Source organism: Parasteatoda tepidariorum, chromosome 11 (assembly GCF_982258835.1).
Source record: "Parasteatoda tepidariorum strain Cologne lab strain chromosome 11, Ptep-v5.0, whole genome shotgun sequence".
NCBI classification, from domain to species: domain Eukaryota; kingdom Metazoa; phylum Arthropoda; class Arachnida; order Araneae; family Theridiidae; genus Parasteatoda; species Parasteatoda tepidariorum.
The window spans coordinates 82,807,196-82,831,040 of record NC_141765.1 but is presented as its reverse complement, the minus strand read 5'-3'; the positions used below and the strand labels follow the sequence as shown (position 1 = coordinate 82,831,040).

The window sequence follows — 23,845 nt, the reverse complement described above, 5'->3', positions numbered from 1 at the left end:
GGGAAAATATTAAGGAATAAAGTTTTAAAATATTCATAAAATAATTCATTTTTTCATATAAAGTGAAATTTTTTACTTATTACTTCAAATGCACGTTTAAAAAAAACAATTTTATATATAATCATATTTTTGTTTATTGAAACATTTTGGATGTTAAGCAGTCATAAAATAATTTATTGAAACTTAATATATTATAGTTATTGAAATGAAGACAGATACACAATAAAAATAAAGTTTTGTTTGACACTGTTTGATGTTACTTGTTTTTATGGGGTCTACAAAAATATTTTTCATTTTATTTATAAGAATTTTCTTGTTTGTTTTTATTGATTTTAGCAATTTATTAAATTTTTACTATAAATACTTTTTTAAATATGTATTTTATTTCTGATTTTAAATGAAATTGTAAATAAAAGTTATTTTCTCCCAACTAATTCCATGCAAAATTCAACAGGGTGCACAATGTTTTTAAAAAGTATTTAAAGGTGCTTATTACCTTTTTTTAAGACTTTTTAAGGTGCTTTTTTTTAATTGAGTGTTTGTAAAAGGTGCTTAATTTTCTCTTTTCCAAAATGAGAATTTTCTTTGCTATGACAACTGTTGTCATAAATTATGCAAAAAAGAGTGGTTTTCACAAATTCTGCTCCATGTTTTCAAAATTCATTCTACCACAATCTGTTTTAGCATACTGTCATCTGTATTGTAGGAAATTGTCAACTATTTTAGGCGTTAGTTAAAATGGCCCCTGGAGTGCATGCACTTACATTTAACTTGTTTTCAATGAGAAGAACTCTTGCAATTATGTATGATTCTGCTGCAGTTTGCTAGATTTTCAATTTCAGATTTCATATCCTGTCTTCTGAAATCAAACCAAAATCTCTACAATTTTTGTTGATCATAGTGGCTAACTAAGCATTGCCAAATTTTTTTCTCAATAGCAAGAGAAAATTTTCTTTTTCTTTGTTGCTAATTTCTTTATTGGTGGTGAATCGCCATGTGTATGCTGATGATGTTCATGCTTTATATTATTTATAGATTACTCCACTTTTCTTATAAATCAGCAAGTACTACAATCCTTGAACTTGACTTGGGAATCAATCATTAATTACTATTTTCATGTCACTATTAGTATTCACTAATTAGTGTTTTCAAGAGCAGTGAACAATCACAGAGTTTCATCACTTCTAAATTTTCTCTTTTTATCATTTGATTTAATAATTATAAGAATTAATTTAGCTTCTTTTAAATCATAGGAGTTTATCTGAGAGACATTCATTGATTGTATAAAGTATATCAGGTTATTTTCATTTCTCTTGAGTTATTTAAATTAAAAAAACATTCAATAATTTATAGAGGTATGATTTAAAAAGAATATGAATTTATATGCTTTCTACTGTTTTAAAATTTAACAAATGCAGTGTGCAGTTTGATTCAGATTTGTCAATTCAAAATATAATTTTTCTCTTTATCATTTTATTTAAATTAAAGAATTATTTAAAATTTCATAAAAGATAAATTTAGCGGCCATATAATAATTAAGTTCTGACAAAAATGCTTAGCTTCAATTCTCATTTTCATTTCAAAATTCTTGAAATTTTTTTTAAGCATTTTATAATTTGTTAATTATTCTACATTACATCTTTATTAATTCAGTATGATCGATATCTCTACACATGTTTGTCAATTCAGTATGAGCTAATATTAATCTTGCAAATCTTTTTTGCAGAGTATACATTTATGGTTATTTTACGTTTAAATCTAAAAAATATGCCTGATAACTTTTTTAAATTAAAATTATGTTTGCATAATTGAATTTAATAACTATTAATTTAAATAATAGAATGTTTGAATAAATTTAAAAGTGTGCATAAAATTTTTATGGGGGCAAATAAAATAAAGATTAGAGTGTTCTTTGCCAAAAACTGATTATGTAAAGTTTTAGAAAATATTTTTGCATTTTGTTCATTTTATATATATATATACATACAAGCTTTCAACAATAGGAAATGCTTACAAAAAATTTGATTATACACCTTACTAAGAAATTTGTAATAGAAATGTTTTTATAATCAAATTGCTAATTTCTTCTGTTTAGATTTTTCGCTTGCAATATGCATTTATAAAGTGCAAAATAGCATTTTTTTTTCTTTCTTAAATGTCCACCAGAATGAAGCTCTTTTATTCCTAGTTTGAGTTTTAAAAACCGTATTTTCACTTTGTTTATAAATTTTTTTTACTAACTTAGTTTAATATGTAAATAAAACTTGTTTTCTATAATTTTGATTCAGCCGTTAAAGAAAGGTGAAGACGACAAAAAAAGTAAAAATGGTGAAGTCGGTAGTGGACGAGTGATCCCACTGAGACAGGTATATATTATATTTCATTCTTTTAAGTCTTTAAATGTTCATATTAATTCTTTCATTTGCTGAATATACTGTAATTTATTAAGTAAAACTATTACTTCTGCAAACAATGACACATGAAGAAAAAAACGAATTTCTTTGTAGTTTTTATTTCACCACCTTCAAACTTCCACTATGGAACATTTGTTATTATGCATATTTATTTTTATTTAGCTATTGAATTACATTATGTAATAAATTATTAAACTGAATAAGTGCTTTAAAGTTATGTTCTTTTTTTTCATTATTCTGAGCCACCTTTCTTCGTTATGCCGTATAATTTATATTTTTTCAATTTTATTCAGTTTAATAACTTAGAAAGTTATATACTTGTGATTTGTATTTGTAGCCATTTTATCCAACGTAAAAAATTTGAGATATACAAGTTTGATTTATTGCTAACTGTTCCTATAAATAACAAAATATAGAGAAAAAAAAACACTCAAACTTAGTCTCATATTTTTTGCCAAATTATCTTAAATAAAATGTTTCATATACTATTTTTGATCACTGATAGTTCAATACTGAAGAATAAGCAATTTAAAATTAATTTGATGCCAGAAAATCAATGGATCTGTCCTCAACAGTTTTACATAAAAATAATCAAAAATAAAAACCTAATAGTATGTGAAAAATTAAAAAAATCAACCAATAAGGCATGTGATGTTTTCAGACTAATTGCAACTCAGTTTTAATGTCTTGCTAATTGTGGAATAAATTTAATTTTTGGTGATAGTTTAAAACAATTAATTTACCTCTGTCAAATCCATATTTGAGGTTTGTGTGAAATGGTCTTCCAGTGGTAGCTAATTAAATCAGAAATTTTTATAGCTAACTTAATTTTTTATAAAACTTTATTTAGCATAGGGGTTCACAACCTTTTTGAGTGAAGGGCCACATGCACAGCAGATTTACCAATAAAGGGTCGCATGCCCAAGTATTTAGACAGACATGTTGACAGCAATTATAGGTATTAATAGTTATGTAAACATCATTGCTCTAGCCACTAAATTCTTTTCAGTTAACCTTGTAATATATTTGCATAAAATTAAATACTTTTAAAAGTTCAAAATTAAAAACTGCAAAACTGATTACTTAGGGAAAAAGCTGAATCAGAATCAATTATCAGAAAAAATTCAAATAATTTGAAATAAATAAAAACAATGGGAAAATTCATGCTTTTTTATCACATAATACTAAAGTCCATTTAAAGATAAATTTTAACATTCATATTTTTAATGTTCATGGAATTAAATTTTTTAAAAATAAATAAATATTCTAGTTAAAAAAAATAAAGTTAAATACTTTAATTTAAAGAAAGTTTGCAGGATTAAAAATGATTAAAATTGAAAAAAAACCTTTGCAGGGCAAATTAAGATTCAACATTCAGTAGGGAATATACTCCTACTTTAAAACATTTTTTAAATAAATTATAAGAGGAAAGGGCTAAGAGAGAAAAGAAAAAAAGAAAACATTAATTTTGAAAGAACTATTTTCTTTAATAATAAAAAACTATTAAGATACTTGTTTACAACTCTTTAGGACGAATACTTTCTTAACATGACACTATTTACAGTTAATACACATATATATCAAAAACTAATTGAAATTTACTTTACGATACTTTTTTGCAGTTAAAATTTAAAGTACATGATACAAAATGGTCCATGTAGGTAGAAAATGGCTTAAAAAATTTCATCCTGGAATTTTTCAAATGTTGTGATTTTAAAATATCTACTTGATCATCTGATAGCTTTTTCGGACCATTAAATGAAAATTTAATGATTTTATTTAAGGACTGCTCTTCTATCTGAACATGCCCAATTCAATCTGGAAAAGTTTCTTTCTACATATACTGTTGTTGTAGGCAGTATTAAACTTAGGGCAAATAACTTAATCAATTTTGGAAATTTGTTGTAGATGGTGCTCTTCCTTTCCTAATTTTTAAATCACGTGAATACGAGCATTGATGTGTGATTTTTAAATTGCGTAAATAAAAAACGCGATGCGTGAATACAATTCGAGATGTGTGATTTTTAAAATACGAGAAGAATATTCACAACGTACTATTTTTAAGACGCGTGAATATGAATCGAGATGTTGCTTTTTTGATCTCCTGAATAAGAATCACAGTGTTTGATTTTTGATTTGTAAGAAGAGTAACAAATGTGATTTTTTAAATCTCGATTCAGAATACGAGTCGCAATATGTCAATTTAAACCTTGTGAATGCAAAATGCGGTGGATGATTTTTACTCTCTACAAAATGCGATGAGTGATTTTTAAATCGCGTGAATATGTATCACGATGTGGGACTTTTAAATTGCGAGAAGAATCAAAATGTACGATTTTTAAAATGCACGAATCGCGACATGTGATTTTTAAATCATGTGACTACGAAAAAGAATAAATTGGGCATGTGTTGCTAAACTTTCACATGTTCATGATACCATGGAATTATGCACGTGAATTGAAATATTTTTCTGCAAAATGGATCCACGTTTCCAAGGTTCGTTGATTTAAATCAACTTGATTTGAATCACGATTTAAATCATGATTTAAATCAAATAATTTTTTTAAAAAAATCATTGATTTAAATCAACTGATTTTTTTAAATATATATATTGATTTTAAAAGTTAAAAAACAGTGTTTTAAATTATTGATACTTTTATTATATTATTTTAAATAAATTGCTGTGTTAATTAATTTTAATTAACGAAAGTACTTTCTTGGTGTGTGTTAAATTCCAACACATTTGAAATTACATTTTTAAAAATCTTTTGATTCTTGAGATTGAAAGTACAGATTAAAGTACGCATTTAATGCTGTCTTAATTTAGACTTGCATAGCTGTAGAAAGTAATTAATAGACATGAACTTCAAAAAAAAAAAATTGCAAATAATCTAAAGTAAAATTCTACCTTTTGATTGAAACAACATGGAATTAAAATCTACATTATATTTTATTGGTGGAAAATGTATATTTCTAAAGCTTGAGGTTATGTTAAAAAGAAATTACCCTAATATGCCAAAAATAGAAGAAAAAAAAATGGCTAATGAATTCAGATATTTTTTCCTGATATAGTGTCATTCTTCCCTTTCAAAGTCTATTTGAAGCAGTAGAGTTATTAACTGGTAACTGGTATTTTTTCTCATTATATGTTAACAGTATCTTTGACATTATCAGATTTTCTATAAAGAAATTTTGTGAAAAAAAATTCCAATGAGTGTATAGATTTTTAAAAAAATTTTTTTAGCTGATCTATTTTGATATAGAATTAAATATGAATATTTTAATGCAAAAATATTTAGATTATTAATTAATTTATTTTTTTGATGAATGACTACATTTATAAACACAATCTGTTACATTTATTTTGTCATATTAAAAATCAAGAGAAAAAATAACACAATTTTAAATTAAAATTATGGTTTGCTAATTGAAACTTTAATTTAATAGTTAAAGAGTATGCCCAAGCCAAATTTGCTACTGCTTAGGGTACCTTCATGAATTCAACTTTAGGAAAAATGATAGTTTCACAAAATACTTTTTTTTTAAATTTTACTTTTGTGTTTCGCAAGAAACGAATAAATTTATATTTTTGTGCTGATTTTTTAATATTATTTTTAATTTTCATAAATTATATCTAAATTTTCACAAAATAAACACCTTTCAGAAAAACCTAGATAGGCCCCTTTCATTAAATTCTCTATTTCATCTAGTCTTCAAATTTCAATTATGCATTTGTTTCAAAATGGCATTCAAAGCTAGGTATTATAATGAAAAATCATATTAGTAAGTTAGAGCTTCTAAAAGATTGTTATAATATTGTTTTAATATTAATTGAATTTCGATTGAACATTTATGAAGTATTTTTAATCATAAATTAAAGTTCTTACATTGTGTTTTATTAAAAATAAAAAAAAAACTGATTTAGATAAAAAAAATCCGATTTAAATAAAAAAAAATCTGATTTTTAAAAAAAAATTTTAAAAAATGAAAAAAAATCATGAACCCTGGTTTAATATAAATTTATGCATCTCATTTTTTTTTTTTTATTATTCTCTCTAGGAAAGTGTCGATTTTGCTAAAATACATAATTACTTTTTAAATTACAAAAAATTATTTAAACAGAATTGAATTTAATGCATTGTAATATTGTGTTAAAATATCAGGATATTCAAAATCACGAGTAAAAATACAGCAATAACTGTCAAAAAGAAAACGTTTAAAAAAAAACTTATATTTATGTTAAAATTGGCACAAATAGAGCATGTAAAAAGTGATTATTTTAATGCGCGATTTGAAACTCGTGTGCCGTGAAATTATAGTATTAACCATATCAGGATTGTTTTAATCACAGAGAAATGTGTAGTAATAACTAACGAAAAAACTATCAAAATCCCTCTGTAGTTACGATGAAATCGACAAAAATAAAGGGCGTCAGAAAGTTATGTATATAAATGCGTGATTCAAAATTAAAGTGTCGCAATATTTGGAAAATAATGATTGAAAAATAATTAGATTTGTTTTGAAATTGGCACAAATAAGCCACGTCAAAATATGGCTATTCGTTACTCGCGATTCATTATAATATCGTGCTAAAAAATATCGAAATTTTAAAAAGGAAATGCTTAACAATAATTGCCGAAAAAAAAGTCATTTAGATTTGAGATAAAGTTTGCTCAAATAAGTGCTTCGAAAACAAGTCTATTTGAATGCCTCATTCAAAACTTTCAAGACATTAAAATCTATTTTTAAAAAAAATCGCGATTTCAGAAGCTACATGAAAATTAGTTGTAATAACTACCTAAAAGTGGTGGGATTTACGATGAAATCGGCCCACAATCTGGTGTCAAAAGCCATAACTAAAATTCAAAATTCGTGTATCGTAATAATGTCCTATTAAAAATATTGGGGTTTTCAAAACTATGCAAAAATCCGTAACATTAACCATCGGAAAAAAAAGCTATCGAAAAACTAAATTGATTGAGATTGGGTGTGTCAAAAACTTAAATGCGCAATTTTAAATTTTCGATTTTTTTTCCCTTAAAAAAATTTAATACTTTTTAAAATTTTGTTCAGGCTGCTACCGTCGGCCACATATTAAGGGTTGGTGGGCCGCAGGTTGTGCGCCTCAAATTTAGCACTTAAAAGTATGACCATTTTCTTTTATCTCATATATCTCATATATTGTGGTTGATAAAATTCTTTTAATTCTAATATATTGAAATAGTAATATATGACTTAGCTGAGAAAAATATTTACAAAACTATAGAAATTCTGTACTAGTTGGAAGGTATGCTTTGTATATGAAAAACTGATTCACTATGTTTGACAATTAATTCAAATTCAGGAAAAACAATTTAAACAAATCCAGTTTGTATTTTTGGGCTACATGTTTAGTATTACTATAAAATATGCATATAAATAAGACATGTGAAACTTATTCTTTTTGTTTTATATAATGTGTTTTTAGGGATATTTATACAAGAGAAGTAGTAAAGCCTTAAATAAGGAATGGAAAAAGAAGTATGTTACACTAACAAGTGATGGAAGATTAACTTATCATCCTAGTCTTCATGTAAGTTTACATCTTTTTATTGTATGTTAACTTATTCCAATCTTTGTTAAATATTTTAAATTAGTAATTTTATATTTTTTTAAACATATCATTGCTTGTGAAAATTTACACATGTTTTAGTTTTAATTTAAATGAAGCCATTATTAAATTTAAAATTATATTTTTATTACTACTTCAGCATTTAATGAGATGACAATGAATTAAATTTAGCTATACCAATTATTATTTGCATGATTTTGTTCATTGATTTACTTTAGTTATGCACATTGCTTGTATTAATCTTGAGTTAGATTGAAGCCATTGTTAATTTGTTATTTTAGTATATGTTAAATAATAGCCATTTAGTTATTTACAGAATTTGTTTGGTCAGTTTCCCATTTCTAAGAAATGGAAACTGTATTTCATTAAATTATTTGTTGCTCCCACTTTGGAGGAAACCTTACCAACTGATATGAGATTTTATAACTGTGTTAACGAACACCTAAAAGTTTTCTTTATTGGCATGTCAATTTTCTTTATTTGGATCTCAAATTAATTAGTTAAATTTCAATTTTTTAAAATTTGTATGTTTGAAAATAGTTTGCTCTGTTAGGGCAAGGAACTTTATAAATGTTTCTATCGATCATTTTTTTAATCCATGTAATTAGTATTTTTAGTTAATGGTATAAAAAATAGTAGTAATTTAGAATTAAAAACTATTCATTTAGAACACTGTCCTTTTTATAAAATGGTGTTAATATAACTTCAATGAAATTAAGTTTTAATTATTTTAATGAGTTAAGTTGAGAAACATTTAATACAGTCAGTTTCTGAACTTGAAGACTTTAAAAGACAGTGTAAAAATTGCTAAAAACATTAATTCCTCTGAAAAATCATTTTGCAACAAGGATACATGAAATAATTGCAATGTTTCTCAAAGTAAATTCCTCTCATCATTTTTTTAAAATTGAAATTTCTCTTTTTTTTCTTCTGAATATTAGTTCATAAAACACATTTATTTCAAAAAATTTGTGCCTCATTAGATTTAATTTGACTGAAAAATAACTTTTTAAATGTAGTGGAATTCAAACCCTTTCTTATTTTACAGGATCAAATTTTGTCTGACAAAAAAAAAATTGATAAAACATAATAATTATGTCAAATGGGATTGAAAAATCAGTATTGAAGTTTTTGAGATTACCTTGTTACATCTATAACATATTTTGAAAATTTTATTTGCTTATGCAATATAATTGGTTACAGCTCTTAGGCCAATAAATTCTACAGTCAATTACAACCTGAGCAGTAGTTTATTTGATAAAATTTTCAAGGAATTATTTCATAAAAGCCCTGAAGATAAGAGAATGTTATGGATATATTTTGTTTAATTCCTAATTATATGTTTAAATTCTCAATTTTGTTATGAGTATAATATTTTAACATTTTATTAACTTAAAATAGTTCTGTATTTTCCTTTTAACTCTCACTACTGTGATATCTGACACAACAATAATTCCCTCTATTACAATAATGTTTCATGATCCCAATGAACTAGCATATGAGTTGATGTTATCGACCTCTCAGTATTGCAATATTCTCTGAAGCAATAAACCCTGTAAAAAAAAAATTTGTTCAAATTTCAACCTTATTTTCTCCATTGATTATTGGTTTTAAAATAATGCAAAAAATCTTATTTTATCATATTTTTCCTTTTTTTTTTGGTCAAGAGAAGTCTCACTGCTGATTATGTACTTATCTTATTTCTTTTCACCACAAAGAATGGCTTTTGCATTCAGATTTCAATACCTCATCCTTGATGTACATAGACCACTCCAAGACCTTCCATTCTTAGAATTGCTTCCCTTATCTCTTAAGTCACAGATGTAACATTCCTATCTGATTTCATATTTAACCATAATTGCCACTCAGTAAATTAAATTTTTATATAATATGTAAATAGATTTATAGTTAATATAATATAACATTAAAATTTTAAAAAAATCTTATTGTGTTCCCAAAGTATGTAGGCCCTTGATATAATAATATATCCCTCTACAACAATATATTTATTTGGTCCCCAAAATATTGTTGTAGCAAGGTTTTACTGTAATAGGTTTTGTCAATGATGACATTATTTTTTAAAAACTTTTATAGTTTTATTATTTTATGTATCATTAACTTTGTTTATTTGCCTATAAAATTTCTGTATTATACATTTTTATTGTTTTTTTTAAAGGATTATATGGATGATATTCATGGAAAAGAGATTCCTTTGATGCATACAACTGTCAAGATTCCTGGGCAAAAGCCTAGAGGTTCTCGAACTCAAGGGACATCTACTAGTGCCTCATCACATCAAGTCAATGAACTTGCTTCAGAGTTAAGCAGTATGTCTATTGCTGGAGGTTAGTTGACTCAGTTTTTTAAATTTTTGTGATTCTTAGGCTACATTTTTATTTTAGTCATTTCATTTTTTTGTGATAATCATTTCCCTGTTGTATAATTGAATTTTCTTTATTATGTCATTCTCTTTTTTAACAATAACTTTTTCTAGGTGTCTTGACTGGAAGCGAAACTCAGTTGATTCCTGCAGTACCAAGTACAAATCCTCTGCTAAGTAGACTAGATACTCCTATTGTAAAGAAGAGACATCGCAGAATGAAAAGTACTGGTCTCAGAAATATGGAAACAATGGATGGTTAGAAATTTTCTATACTTCATAGTGTAAATTTCACCTTTTACTGCTCTGTGATCCACCTAAATTTTAAAGTGTTAATTAGTTTTCATTGTAATTGAGTTGAAGAGCTTCAGTATAGTTATTAAATCATTGTTGCCGCGAAAAATTTTATAATTAGCTACGCTTGTATTATACTACTGTGAGATGACAATATTGAACAAAAAATTACTTAATTATAAAGATGATTAAACATAAGTCGTTGTAAAACATTAAGAATTATCATATTAAAAGAAGATTGTTCTGTGTGTTTTCAAACATAAATTGTAGATCTATAAGGACCTAAACTTTATTTTGACGTCATCTTTAAATAACATTTGTTGAAATTGGAAAAACTATTTTGAAATGTTTTCATCATTTCTGAGTTTAACTTTTTTAATGTTATGAAAAATATCTGTGTATTGTTTTACTTTTTTAGATTTGAACTAATTTATATTTTTAGATTCGGATGATCATGAATTTATCATAGTTTCACTGGATAATAAGCAATGGCATTTTGAAGCTTCTAGCTCTGATGTAAGTAATCAACTCTATGTTGATAAATAATTATTTACCTTTCATGATATTTTAATAATTTTCATAATTAATAACTAATCATTCAGACTGTAAGTCTGATATATGCCGAAGTAAAAAACTAAATACCATCGGGCTCCTCTCGAGTAATGAACAAAAGAACTGGCGATTTCTTCTTAATAATTATTTTAAAAACTGCATGTTCTATAACAATTTTCTTGTATTATGCTGAACATAGTATTTAAAAGGGATGCAACAGTTTATTGAAAAAAGCTATTTTTACTATACCTATTTTAATTACTACCATGTTACTTTATTAAGATATTTTTTTAAATAAAAGTAATGAACAATTAGGGTCTTACTATCTGGAATTCAATTAACCTTAAACCATAAGTATTTTTATGATTCTGAAAAATAATAAAATCAATTTTTTTATTATTGAATCAATTATTTTAATTTAATTATGGGGAATAGTATTCACTTCCTAAATAAAGCTTTTAAAATTTATCGAACTACCAAGTTATTAATAAAATAAGGATGAGTACAATTTCTATTACACACAGTTTCTCATTACATTACTCGTGTACAATTTTTGTTCCTCACAGTAAAGGGTGTATGAAAGCATTTTGACTGCTTTTCCCTGTCTTGTTGTGTGATCTTGACAGTAGGGTACTTTTCCTTTTTTGGAGCAATTCTTTCATATTATTGGCAAATTCAATCTTTCGCTCAGTTAAGGTTATCTTCTTAATAGTACACATTAATTTCAGTGATATTTTATTCCAATTTCAGATTGAGAAAATGATTGGAATTTAAAAGAGCTACCAAATATTATATGATTGAACTATATAACTTCAGACCTTGTCTGCATCATTGAAAATGCCTTTTATAAATGTGGCATAAATTTTACTTTTGTCAAAACACATATTTTTATTGTTTTAGATTGTATACAATAGTTAGAGATTATTTACTTTTAGTTTGAAGTTTTTAAAGTTTCGTATGTTTTTGAAAATTACTTTCTTCACATGCTCTAAAGGAGTTTTTTTTTTCACCTGCTACATTTACCACATTTTAAAAAAAATCTCCCTATCTCAAATGACAAATCTTTACCAGTTTTCAATTAAGAAAATAGAGGCTTATGCTAAATTAGTAGAAAAGCGGAAGAATATTCTGGTTTATGGTGCAACATAGCTGATTCTTCTCTGTACTCAGCTTGGAGTTGGCAGTTAAAATATGCTGAACTTAAATTTTAATTATCTCTTTAGGATCGTGAGGCATGGATAACTGCTATTGAACAGCAAATACTTACAAGTCTACAAGGAAATGAGAGCTGCAAGACAAAAGTATTTAATATAATTTTGAAATAAATTTTTTATTTATATTAAATTTTTCACTGTTCAGGTGACAATTAAATATGCTTTTATTTTTTAGTCTGGACGAACCACGTCTTCAGTCGACCAGACATTAATTCAATCAATAAAGAATTCCATTCCAGGAAATTCCCATTGTGTTGACTGTGATGCCCCAAGTATGTCTTTTTATTTGTAAATTCTTCATTATTCTTTAGATCTATGCAGTTTCTGAAATTTTATTTTAGTTTTATATACAGTGAGAACTCTATTAGGCGGACATTCTGGGGACCGAAAAAATTGTCTGTTTATGAGAGTTGTCCGTTTACGGGAAGGGTACCCTAATAACAACGTTTAACATCTAAATTTTTTTTAGAATATTTTCAAAAATTTAGAAATAATTAAATAAAAAAATTTTTAAAAAATATTTTTTCTATACAAAAAAGAATAGATGAAAAAGTTTGATATAAATACATAATTCTAGATGTAGCTACAGATAAATAAATATAATTTTCCTATAAGTTAGACAGATATTCAAGTTAGTCATATGATACCGAATAGGAAATTTCAGTCCTCTGTCGGTTTCAATTATTAGGTTTACACCCCCTAACACTAACCTATCACTTGATAGGAAACATCGTTAATACCTCTTTGAAAGTAAACCTCCCACAATACATAGAAAAAAAAGCAATGCATACCTGTAAGGCATAAGGACCTGTGGAGTTGATTATTCACAATTGATCATGTATCAAGTGTCTGAATGAATGCTTTATTTATATGAACAACTCAAAGATTATATTTCTGTTCTCTTTTTTACCCCAATTGTGTAAAATATAATCTTCAAATTGATAAGAAAATGAAAGAAATTTTCAGTGGGGAAGAAGCATTGAGAGCATTTAAGACATCATTTCAAATTGAGGGGTCTCATAGCCTGTGTTGTCCAGATGAAAGGAGCAAAAGATGCCCCTGTTTGAATTATTTCACAAGACCAGTATCATTTTCTCACCTTTCTTTGCAAAAATAAGGCAAGGTGACAGGAGAAAGATTGATTCTTCAGTAGTGAAATAGCTTAACAATATTTTTAGTTATGGATAAGGCAAAAAATTTCATGCAATTTAAAGCAGAATTTTTTTTTTTTTCAAATTTAGAGAAAGTAATGTTTGGTTTGAAGAGATAGAAAATAACGATTCAGGGCAAAAATGACTGTCCGGTTAAGGGAGTGTCAGCTTTGTGGAGAATGTACTTATGCTTTATTCATAGAAGATTCACGGGGAATTAAAAATATGTCCATATTGAGAGGCAACCGTTTTACGGGAGTGTCCATAACAGAAGGTTTCACTGTATTTGTTTATGATTTTTCATTTTAGATCGTAATGAATTTTCAAAATATAATATTTTATAAAGTATTTGCAATATGAACTACATTTTTTAACTCTCTATAAATGTATGTATAAATTATCCAGGGTTCTTCAAATCCCATTCGTCCAGTTGCCACAGCCCCTAAACAAATAAACATTAGTGAAATAGATTCTCAATTTTTTCAAAAGACTTCATAATTTAACATCTTTGAAGATTGCAAACGATAATTATTTTCTCCTATATAATAGATTTTAGTATGTTTACCTTAAGTTGCACTAATTTATTTACATAAATGAAGGAAATTTAAAAATATGCTTGCTTTTAATACAGAGTCAACTGTTTTGCTAGATTGCGATATGTTCTAATGAAATATTTTAGTATACAAACTTATGGCGTACCAAATACTCCCTAACAGGGAATTTAAAATTTGAATCTTCAGTTATTCTTTTATAGCAAATTTAATATTTAATAAGTTAAATTTTTATGTTAAAGAAAGCAAACACAGAGCTCAGTGTTGGTCACTTTTCTCACTTAATGTCACTATCTTAAAAAATTTTAACTTTTATTTACTATTTTTAAGGCTTGGTCACTTATCTCACTTTTTTTTTTGTTTCCATTTTCCTATTTCGACCCCTTTTCAAAGAAAGATTTCCCATTTTCCCCTTCATTGAACCTGTGATATTATGGCCCACATGCTAGTTAAGAACTACTCTCCCAAATAGGTGGGGGATAGAAGGGGATTGAATATGGGATGAAAAATAAAGAACTTCCTGTTTCAAATGAATGCCTCTTGAAACGCAAGAGAGAGAAACACTGTATCCAGTAAGGATTTTATTAATCATGTTTTCTTAACTTTCGTTTTTTATATCTAGTGTGGAGCTGCCAAAACATGAAATTTTGTGCATTTCTCCCTGAATTGGATTTTCTCTTTCTACAAGTGTTCATACACACTTTTAAAGTGCTTAATAGAGCTTTTTTTTTGCAGTTACTAGTCATTTTTCGTCCAGTGCCACACATTTTTCCAAAATTGATACATTTAACACGATATTATTGTTTCAGATCTTAGTAATAACTTCGTTGTTTTTCGCTATTTTTTTTTCCCTTTCTCTCTCTCTTTTATAATAACAGTTGTTAGCGTTTCTTCAGCTCTTCACACCATATTTAAAAATATTTTTTCAATTTAAAAATATTATTACTGAAATTAATAAATATGTATTGACTTTACATGATAGCACATAATATTTTTGTTTTAATATAATATTTTAAGTCATGGTAGGTAAAGTTAAACATGCAAAAAAATTTTTAGTTAGGAAAAATTGATGAATGCTTATTATGTGTTTTTTTAATAGCAGTTAATTAAAATGTGATTTAAAGTTACATTTGATTTCTATAGCAAATAAAATTTCTAGATCAATTTTTCTTTAATTTGTATATTTTTAAGGTTATTAAGATATTAACACTGTTTTTAAATAAGTCACTATCTATCACTCTATCTATCACTATCTATCATATATATATATAATCATATATATGATTACATAAATTTATTTCACTGATTTGACTTGTTATGTATGTAAGTTTCCAAAGTACTTTTGAACTGATCAATTTATGCAATTATTAAAAACGATTTAAATTTTTGACAATTTTTTATGTGTTTAGTTGTTAAATTACTTGCCTGGTAAAAATTTTATGTTTCAGTTTTGTCATTTTGAGCCATACATAAAGGTCCCACTATGTATTAACTATTTTTATATTTAATCAAGCAATATTTAAAAAATAAATTATGAGGAGTGAAATGTCAAAATCAGTTTTTAAAAAAAAATCGAAGGCAATAAATGTTTAATACAAAATATGTACATAACAGAATATGCTACGTTTTTTTTTTGCCATCTAAGTCTGAACTGTTAACTTATGTGGAGCAAACGAATTATAAAATTCAGTTATTGAAATATTTAAATGATACAAGAAATTTTAATTGTGCTTGTAATATTAGACCTTTTATGTTTGCTTTTTTAAAATTCCAATTTTGTTCATCTTTAATGTGACTTACCTATAGAATTATCCTAGTTATTGTATCAATTTCTTAAAGAGAGCAACTTTTTATTTTGGTACAAAATTGCAATTACAAAACAACCAAATTGTGTGATCTGAAGAAAGAAGTTTTTTAGTTAATCCCTTTTATATTCCAATGACCTTTTAACCACTTTTTTGCTCATGTTCATCATTGAATAATTCTTTTGTCCTTTTTAGATATTTTCTGTCTCATGCATTCAAACAGTATTTTAAATTTTCCTAGCTATATGAAGTTTAATAGCTATTTATATTTTTTTATTGTTAAATTTATCAATATAATATTTAAATTTATTTTGCTTGAGAGGAACTGATGACTATATGGTGTAAATATTTTATTAATTGTTAGATCCTGACTGGGCGAGCTTAAACATTGGAGCCCTAATGTGCATTGAATGCTCTGGCATTCACAGGAATTTAGGCTCTCATATATCAAGAGTTAGATCATTGGATTTAGATGAGTGGTTGTAAGTAACTTCTTTTATTGTGTAAATAATGAATCATTTTTATTTGGTCAAGTTATTTATATGTATAAAAAAGTTCCTTAGAGTATAGTCAGAATTGTAAAATCCCTATGTCAAATAAGATATTTATTAGGGTTGTACTGGGTTTCCAGCACGTACCCCGTACTCAGCCTACCCAGTAAGAATTGCATTAATCTATAATGATCCAGATCCAGTTAACAAAAAAAAAAACAGATTTTTCTGTATTTTTCCTACATTTCTTGAAAACTATATATAAGTAATTATTCTTCACTTTTAAAAAGTGTGGAGTGATGGTTAAGATTGAGTCCTGATACGTGAAAATCATTAGATCAAAAACTATTCAGGATATTCTTTCTTTTTTTATTTTGCGCACTAAGCAAGGTGATAAGATTGAAGGTTGTTAGATGTTACATTCACCTTCATTAGTTATTACATAGTTTCATCGAAATTGTTTTATTGAAAATAAACTAAATCAAAGTAAGTGTATAGTACTGGTCTATTTTTTTAAGTCAGATTTTTCAAACTTATTATTGTAAATGAATTATTCTATGAGTAAAATCAGTTAAATATTTATTTTCTTGAAATTCCATACTATTCAATACATGATTATTGAATCCATACTATTAAATACATGTACTCGGCATACTCGGAAACAAATTTTAAAAATTTTTTATTGAAAATTTTTTTGACAACTTTGCTTTTTTATCTATGAACAAAAAAAATTTTTTTTTGTAATCCGAGTGCCAAAAATATATTCGTGTGAAAATCAAAAAGGTTTATACATTTATTTTATGATATTTATTAGAACAAATTTTCTCTTAACACTGTTTAATTTTGCCATTCAAAATGAATTATTTTTTATATCTTTTTTTCCCCCAAACAATTTCATTTAACTTACAAAAGAATGATTTTTTGAATGCATGTTTCGTCTAAAATATATGTACAAATGTATAAAAACTAAATCTTTTTTTTTTAAGGCCTGAGCATGTTAGTGTCATGATGGCTCTTGGCAATATATCAGCTAACAACATATGGGAAGGAAATACCAAAGGCAGAGCCAAGCCAACCCCTAATTCCAGCAGGTAAACATACTTGTTTTTTTTTTTTAATTTTGCATCCAGACATTTGAACAAATTTTTAAAGCTCTTCACTTATTATTATCAATTTTTCTAAAGAATATTTTTTGTCATTTTTGGATTTTAAATATTATTTTGTTTTATATTGAAAAGAAAAGAATTTTTTTTTTACTTAAACATTTGATGAAATTGCTTCACATATTTTTTTCCTCTTGGAACTATCTAAGACTTAATTGGATACTTAGTTTCTTAAAGTTTTCGAGAATATTTTTTTACTATTTGAAATTGTGTAATGCCAGTGTGTTATTAAAACATTATTTTTATTTTTCATGGTATTTGAACTGAGAATTTAAGCTTTAATTTTTCCAGTGAAAGAATTCTCAATATTGATGTTAGCTTTAAAAAAAGGTTGTGGTTAAAATTGTTTACAAAAAATATAAAAGATGGAATTATTTAATTTTCTGTAAAATTTAATAGTTGATATGAACTTTTTTGTATAATATTATCTAAAATTCTTGATACTGAATGGTATTGCAATGAATCAATTATCAAAATAAATCAATATATCCTATTATCAAAATAAATCAAAATATTTCTTCAATCTGAAAATTTTGAAATTTGTTTTTGAACAACATAAATTCACCATGCTGGAGCACTGCTTTGCAGAGGTATTTGCAGCTCTCTAAAGGAAAAAAATAATTTCATTTTTAGTGAGATAAAAATAATAGGAGAGACTAGAAACAAAATTTTTGTTGCTTTATATTGTTATTTAATAGTATTTTACTTTTTATAGGGAAGAAAAAGAGCGATGGATACGAGCTAAATATGAATTCAAAGAATTCTTAGCACCTGTCTCGACAACAACTCCTCTAGGCCAGGTAGTACATTGTTTGTATTTATACATAATTTATGTTCAACTAGTGATAGTTTTACAGATTAGCCAATTACCATGATTTTTTTTTTAATGATTTTTGCAGATTTCATATCTGTCTACAAAATGATGAAAAACCTTTGAAACTTTTAGAATAAAATTTTAAGACTTTTAAGTAGGAGCTAATTTTTGTGATATTCTTTTTGACATTTTTTAAGCTACCCTTTTTTTTTACTAAGTATTTTAGTTATTAAACAGATAAAAAAAATTTCATTCAAAATATTTTATCCTTAAAAGTCATTAATTTTAATTGCACCACTTTATTTATTTATTCGTTCAGCAAATCAATGCTCATTATACAAGCTAAATTATTTTAAAAGAAAAGGTTTTAACTACTTGTAGTTGTAAGTGTATTTATTTATTTATATAAACATTTATTTTACAAAAAACAATTAAAAAAATGACTAGAATTTATTCCTGTCATGTAAATACTTAGAGAAATCTAAAAAAAGTTGCACCCTCATCAAAATTTTAATCCCAACCGAGAGATTTTCACCTAACATGAATTTTTCTGCTGAAAATGTATAATTAAACTGCATTTTCATTTACCACTCCTGGGATAAGGAAAAAAAATTAAAAGATAACAACAAAGTTGTGAATTCATGTTTAATTCAATTTGATTGATGATCAATAAATACATTTTAAGATTTTTACCTATTCACCATTATTTTATAATGTGTTAAAGAAAATGTTTAAAGTTAAAAAACATGATATTTCTAACAAATTAGGTATTGATATTAAGATAAGGAATAGCAATATGGTTGACATCTACTAAAGTAAAAACAATTCTATATGAGAGTATGGGAAGGTTTATCTACCCAATAGATATCTTGCAATTTGTATTTTTAATTTTCATTAATAAAAATGAGTACCCCCTTTTAAAGATTCAACTAATATGTATTTCTTATAATTAGCAACTTATTGATTCTGTGTGTAAAAGTGATATCAAAGGAGTAGCTCTGGTTCTTGCTCATTCATCTTCTCCAGAGCATGTGAATACTGTAGTTGGTCCTAGAGACCAGAGAACTGCTATCCATCTAGCAGCAGCTTTGGGTAACTTGCCAATAACTCAGCTACTGATATGGGTATGTAAATTTTTTTAGCTTCATTTTATTTATTTATTTTTGTTAACTTTTTTAAAAAATTCCTAAGAATTTGGACACTTTTATGAAATATTCGCATACTAATGGTTTACTGCTACTTAAATATAAAACTTTTTATCAGTTTTATTTTGTACCACTAGATACACTTAAACTGTTTGCAACATACAGTACTTTTATCTAGGATTCTGTAATTTGCTAGCGAGTTCAAATGCTTGAAGTGACCTTTCCTAAAATATCCAATGTGCTTAGAATATAATGTTTTTGCATAATTTCTGAGTGTTCCATGTAATTTTGTCTCTGACAATTCAGTGTAAAAACAATTCATCGCTATTAATTTTTGTCTGAATTCATTGCAACTTTTATTTAATATAGTTTTAAGTAACAAATTCTTACATTCTAAGTAATAAACCATAAATAAGAAGTTATTCTACCATAAATAAGAAGTTATTTTAAAAAATCATTTGTAATCAACGTTAATATTACTTGTTATTTTAAATCTCAGTATAATTAAACAATATCTGTTAGCAAATCCATTTTATTACTCAAGAGTTAATTTAATATTGGTAAGTGTTTCATGGATTTAAAATTTTTATTTTCATAATTTCAGAATAATGCTAATGTGAAGACTGTGGATTCAGATGGCAAAACTGCTGCTACATATGCAAAAAATGGGGGATATCAAGAAGTCCATGATTTATTAATTCATAGTGGTTGTCCCGACTTGAATCCTCCAACGACGTCTACCCTTCCTCGCAGACGAGGTAGCTTATCTAAAAAGTCTACTGAAGTTTTCGATAAACTGCCTGCCAGCATTATCTAGTGATACCTCTACATCTGTGATTACTGCATCATCATTTTCACTTCATTCATTAACAATCGAAGTGAGACTTTGAATAGTCTACACTGTACATGCATTGAAACTAGCATTTGTCTGAATGTTTAATATGGCTCTTTCAAGCAAAATTTTGTATGGAATATTAAAGCATTGTAGTCAATATTAATTAGATTAGTTTAGTTATGAATACTTTATCAGGCATGATTAATTTTAATCTCCCTGTTTCATACATGCAGTTTTGTTCTTTTTCATCTAGTTATTGCAGAAGAATATTGGAATTTAGCCCTACATTTTGCAATTTTCAACTGCAACTATTCTAATTTGCAAAATAAGACTGGCAGCTATCTATTTTGCTTAGGTTGTTAATTGTTTTATGATATTTCAATTTTTCTTTGAAGTCACAAATAGTCTATTAAATAGTTTATGTTCAATCTTTTCCATTTAGAGCTGTATTTAAATGGTTAAAAAATTGATAAATATGTTGCTGAAAATCTGCCACTGTTGAAAGAATGTCCCTACTTGTAAGAAATTATTTAATCATTCAATATTTATTACATTGTAAAAATGTTAGTTTCAAAACTAGCTTGCAAATATTTTTTTATCATAAATAAAATATAAAGTGTAACAATGCAGTTTAAGACAATAATTTATTTATTAATGTTTTAATATGTACTTGTGCTAAATTTTATTTTTAAGGCTGGGGCCTTATATTTGCATTTAAAGTTACGATATCAAAACTTGGTTTAATTTTTTAAGGTTCATATATCACTATTCTTAATGAATTATTAAAAACACTTCACTATCATTATTTATCACCATCATGATTGTATATTTTAGTCAAATTTTTATTTTACAGTGTATATATAAAAAAAATGTACAGAAGACCTCATTACTCATCTGTTATTAAATTATTTGTTATGTCTCAAAAACTTTTATATGTAAAAATTATTATACATATGTATATATGTCTGTGTGCTTGTGAGCTATGTGTGTATTTATGTATGCTTTGTGGTGCTTTCAACAATTTTGTTCAGTTTGATTTTCTAATGATCATGAATAAAAAATTTACATGCTTGAAATTGTTTGAATAATAGTATATTCTGTGAAACACTGCCATGTTGAATTGCTTTTCAATTTTTTTTAATTTTTAGAACAGTTTCTGTCAAAAAAAGGTCACTTCTGCAGTAAAAGGATAGCTAAAGAGAACTTGTGAATAGTTAAAAGAATTTATGCAAAAAAAATTGTCATACCTGAATGTCTTCTAAGTACAAAATCAGCCATTTAGTTAGAATTTCAAACTTCTCAATAGTATTATGAATTTATATGTTTTCTTCAAAAATAAATAATAAAAAAATATAGAGATTTTTACAAATTGGGTACTTAAATGTATTGTTTTGTACAATTTATTTATATTCTGTGCTCTATGATTACTTTAGTTTTGTAATTTTATTTGATATCATTAATATTTATGAAAGTATTCACAAAAATTAAAAACATAAATTTATAGTAAAAAAGCACAAAAAAGGATTCTTCAGACAAAATTGTCTTATTTTATAAATTTGTTACTGATTGCTGATATGACCATTATAAAAAATATATGCTATTGGATTAGTTTAAGAAGATATGGCTTGATAGATTTTGTATTTATATTTTTCAGAAAATATTCTTAAATTATTCCTTGTTTTAATCTAGTTTTCTAATATAATTTAAACTTACTAATTTATTAAGAAAATATATATATATTGGGAGACTCTCATATTAATATATAATTATTAGATTTGCATATAACTTTTTTTTATGAGAAAGAAACTTTTTTTACATCTCAGAATGTTACTACTGATTTGCTAGGTGTACAAATACTCAGAAGTTAAGAGTAGGTTCTATACATTCTAAAAGAGATTTGTATTTAGAGAAAGTTTCTTTTAATGTGTGCTTTGATAATTTTAGTAGGTGTTATTTGTGTCAAAAATAAACCCAGTCAAAACCATAAAGCCTGCATATATGTTTTATTACTAAACATTAAAAACATATTTATTCACCTGAATTCTTAAGAATATGCATTTGCATCTTGATTATTATCTTAAAAAGGCAATTTCTTGATTTGTTAACTATAGCAATATAAGTCACAATGTAAAATGTAAACTCAGAGCGCACATAAGTTGTGTGACATCTTTTGAATAGGAATTGCGGTATATCATTACAAAGCAATAGCATTAGGCCATGATAAATGTTGAGCTAATTTATGGCATAGCATTCTAAAAAGTACACGTTTTCAACGCTGCTACATTTGTTATTTTATTATAACCTTGTTATATCAAACTTCCGACAGGCAACTGCAATTACATTTTCAGCATTTGTTTTGATGTTGTACACCACATTGTATTGCATAATATATATACTTAAGAAGTGTGAATGTATTAAATCCTGTAAATCGTGTATGATGGATGTTCTCAATCATTTGTTTACATTGCAACTATCAAAATTCAATTTGTGTATTACTAGAAAAATAATTTACTTGTAATTTTGTTTCAAATGCTTTATCATACTTAAATCATTACTAATGCACTGCATAATATCTTTGTAGAAATGTGTTTTACTTGGAGCACACTATTTAAAAATATCTTTCATGTAACAAAAGCTTAAATCTAGTCCTCATTTTAACAAAGCAGCTTAAAATTCATATTTTCATCAATCAAACATTTATTTATGATCTATAGTATTAGCTAATTTTTACCCAATGTGGAGGAAAACAGCTTTAAATTGTGTTTATATAAAGATTATATATTTATATTAGCACTCATGCAATTACTGATTGTGCAAATAAATTAACTTTGCACTTTTAGTGGGCCTCATTTTCTCATTATCAGTTTCGAATTGAGTTTCGGTTTTGCAGTTTATGTACATAAGATATAATTTATTGATTTTTTTAAAACTTAATTTTGTACATTCGTAGAATTTAAAGTATCTGAGGTATGTTAGTTGATAAATTATACTCATTTTTGCTCAAAATGTTATCCATAATATCAATTCACACATTTTTCTCAAAACATTTCCCCTAAATACTCTCATTATCAAACTTTTAAAATTAAAGACTGGAAATAAAAAAAATGTCTGCTAATAGTATCAATACAACAAGTTTAGCTTCTGGTAACAATTTCAAACTAACCCTCTACTGAATCATCAGGAAATGTTTTCTTCACAGCATTAGCATTGAAACTCAAATCCTATTCAAGATAATATTTATAGAATGCATTATTCATTAATATATTGATATATTTTTGTTTAAAAAAAAATTACCTTCATAGTTTTCTCTAATCCAGTCCCTTACTTCCAAAACATAATAAAGTAAAGTTGTTGCCGCTCACTTATTTTTCTTTTTAATAAAAATTGCTTCATTATTTTAATGACTATAAATTTAAATTCTGTTT

General features: G+C 26.0%; 1 protein-coding gene across 9 annotated transcripts in view; it reads left to right on the top strand.

The window, feature by feature from the left end:
• The window catches only part of CenG1A (Centaurin gamma 1A), a 108,186-nt gene extending 86,395 nt beyond the window's left edge, over window positions 1-21,791 (top strand). For all 9 annotated transcript variants that reach the window (XM_071187853.2, XM_016063530.4, XM_043045784.3 and 6 more), the window contains 12 exons: window positions 2,289-2,366; window positions 7,882-7,986; window positions 10,202-10,370; window positions 10,520-10,663; window positions 11,142-11,215; window positions 12,475-12,552; window positions 12,641-12,737; window positions 16,337-16,454; window positions 17,450-17,554; window positions 18,342-18,426; window positions 19,394-19,564; window positions 20,190-21,791. In XM_071187853.2, coding sequence (XP_071043954.1) covers window positions 2,289-2,366; window positions 7,882-7,986; window positions 10,202-10,370; window positions 10,520-10,663; window positions 11,142-11,215; window positions 12,475-12,552; window positions 12,641-12,737; window positions 16,337-16,454; window positions 17,450-17,554; window positions 18,342-18,426; window positions 19,394-19,564; window positions 20,190-20,402 — 1,437 coding nt within the window. In that variant the 3' untranslated portion in view covers window positions 20,403-21,791. The remainder of the gene's footprint in view (window positions 1-2,288; window positions 2,367-7,881; window positions 7,987-10,201; window positions 10,371-10,519; window positions 10,664-11,141; window positions 11,216-12,474; window positions 12,553-12,640; window positions 12,738-16,336; window positions 16,455-17,449; window positions 17,555-18,341; window positions 18,427-19,393; window positions 19,565-20,189) is intronic.
• Window positions 21,792-23,845: the final 2,054 nt, after the last annotated feature.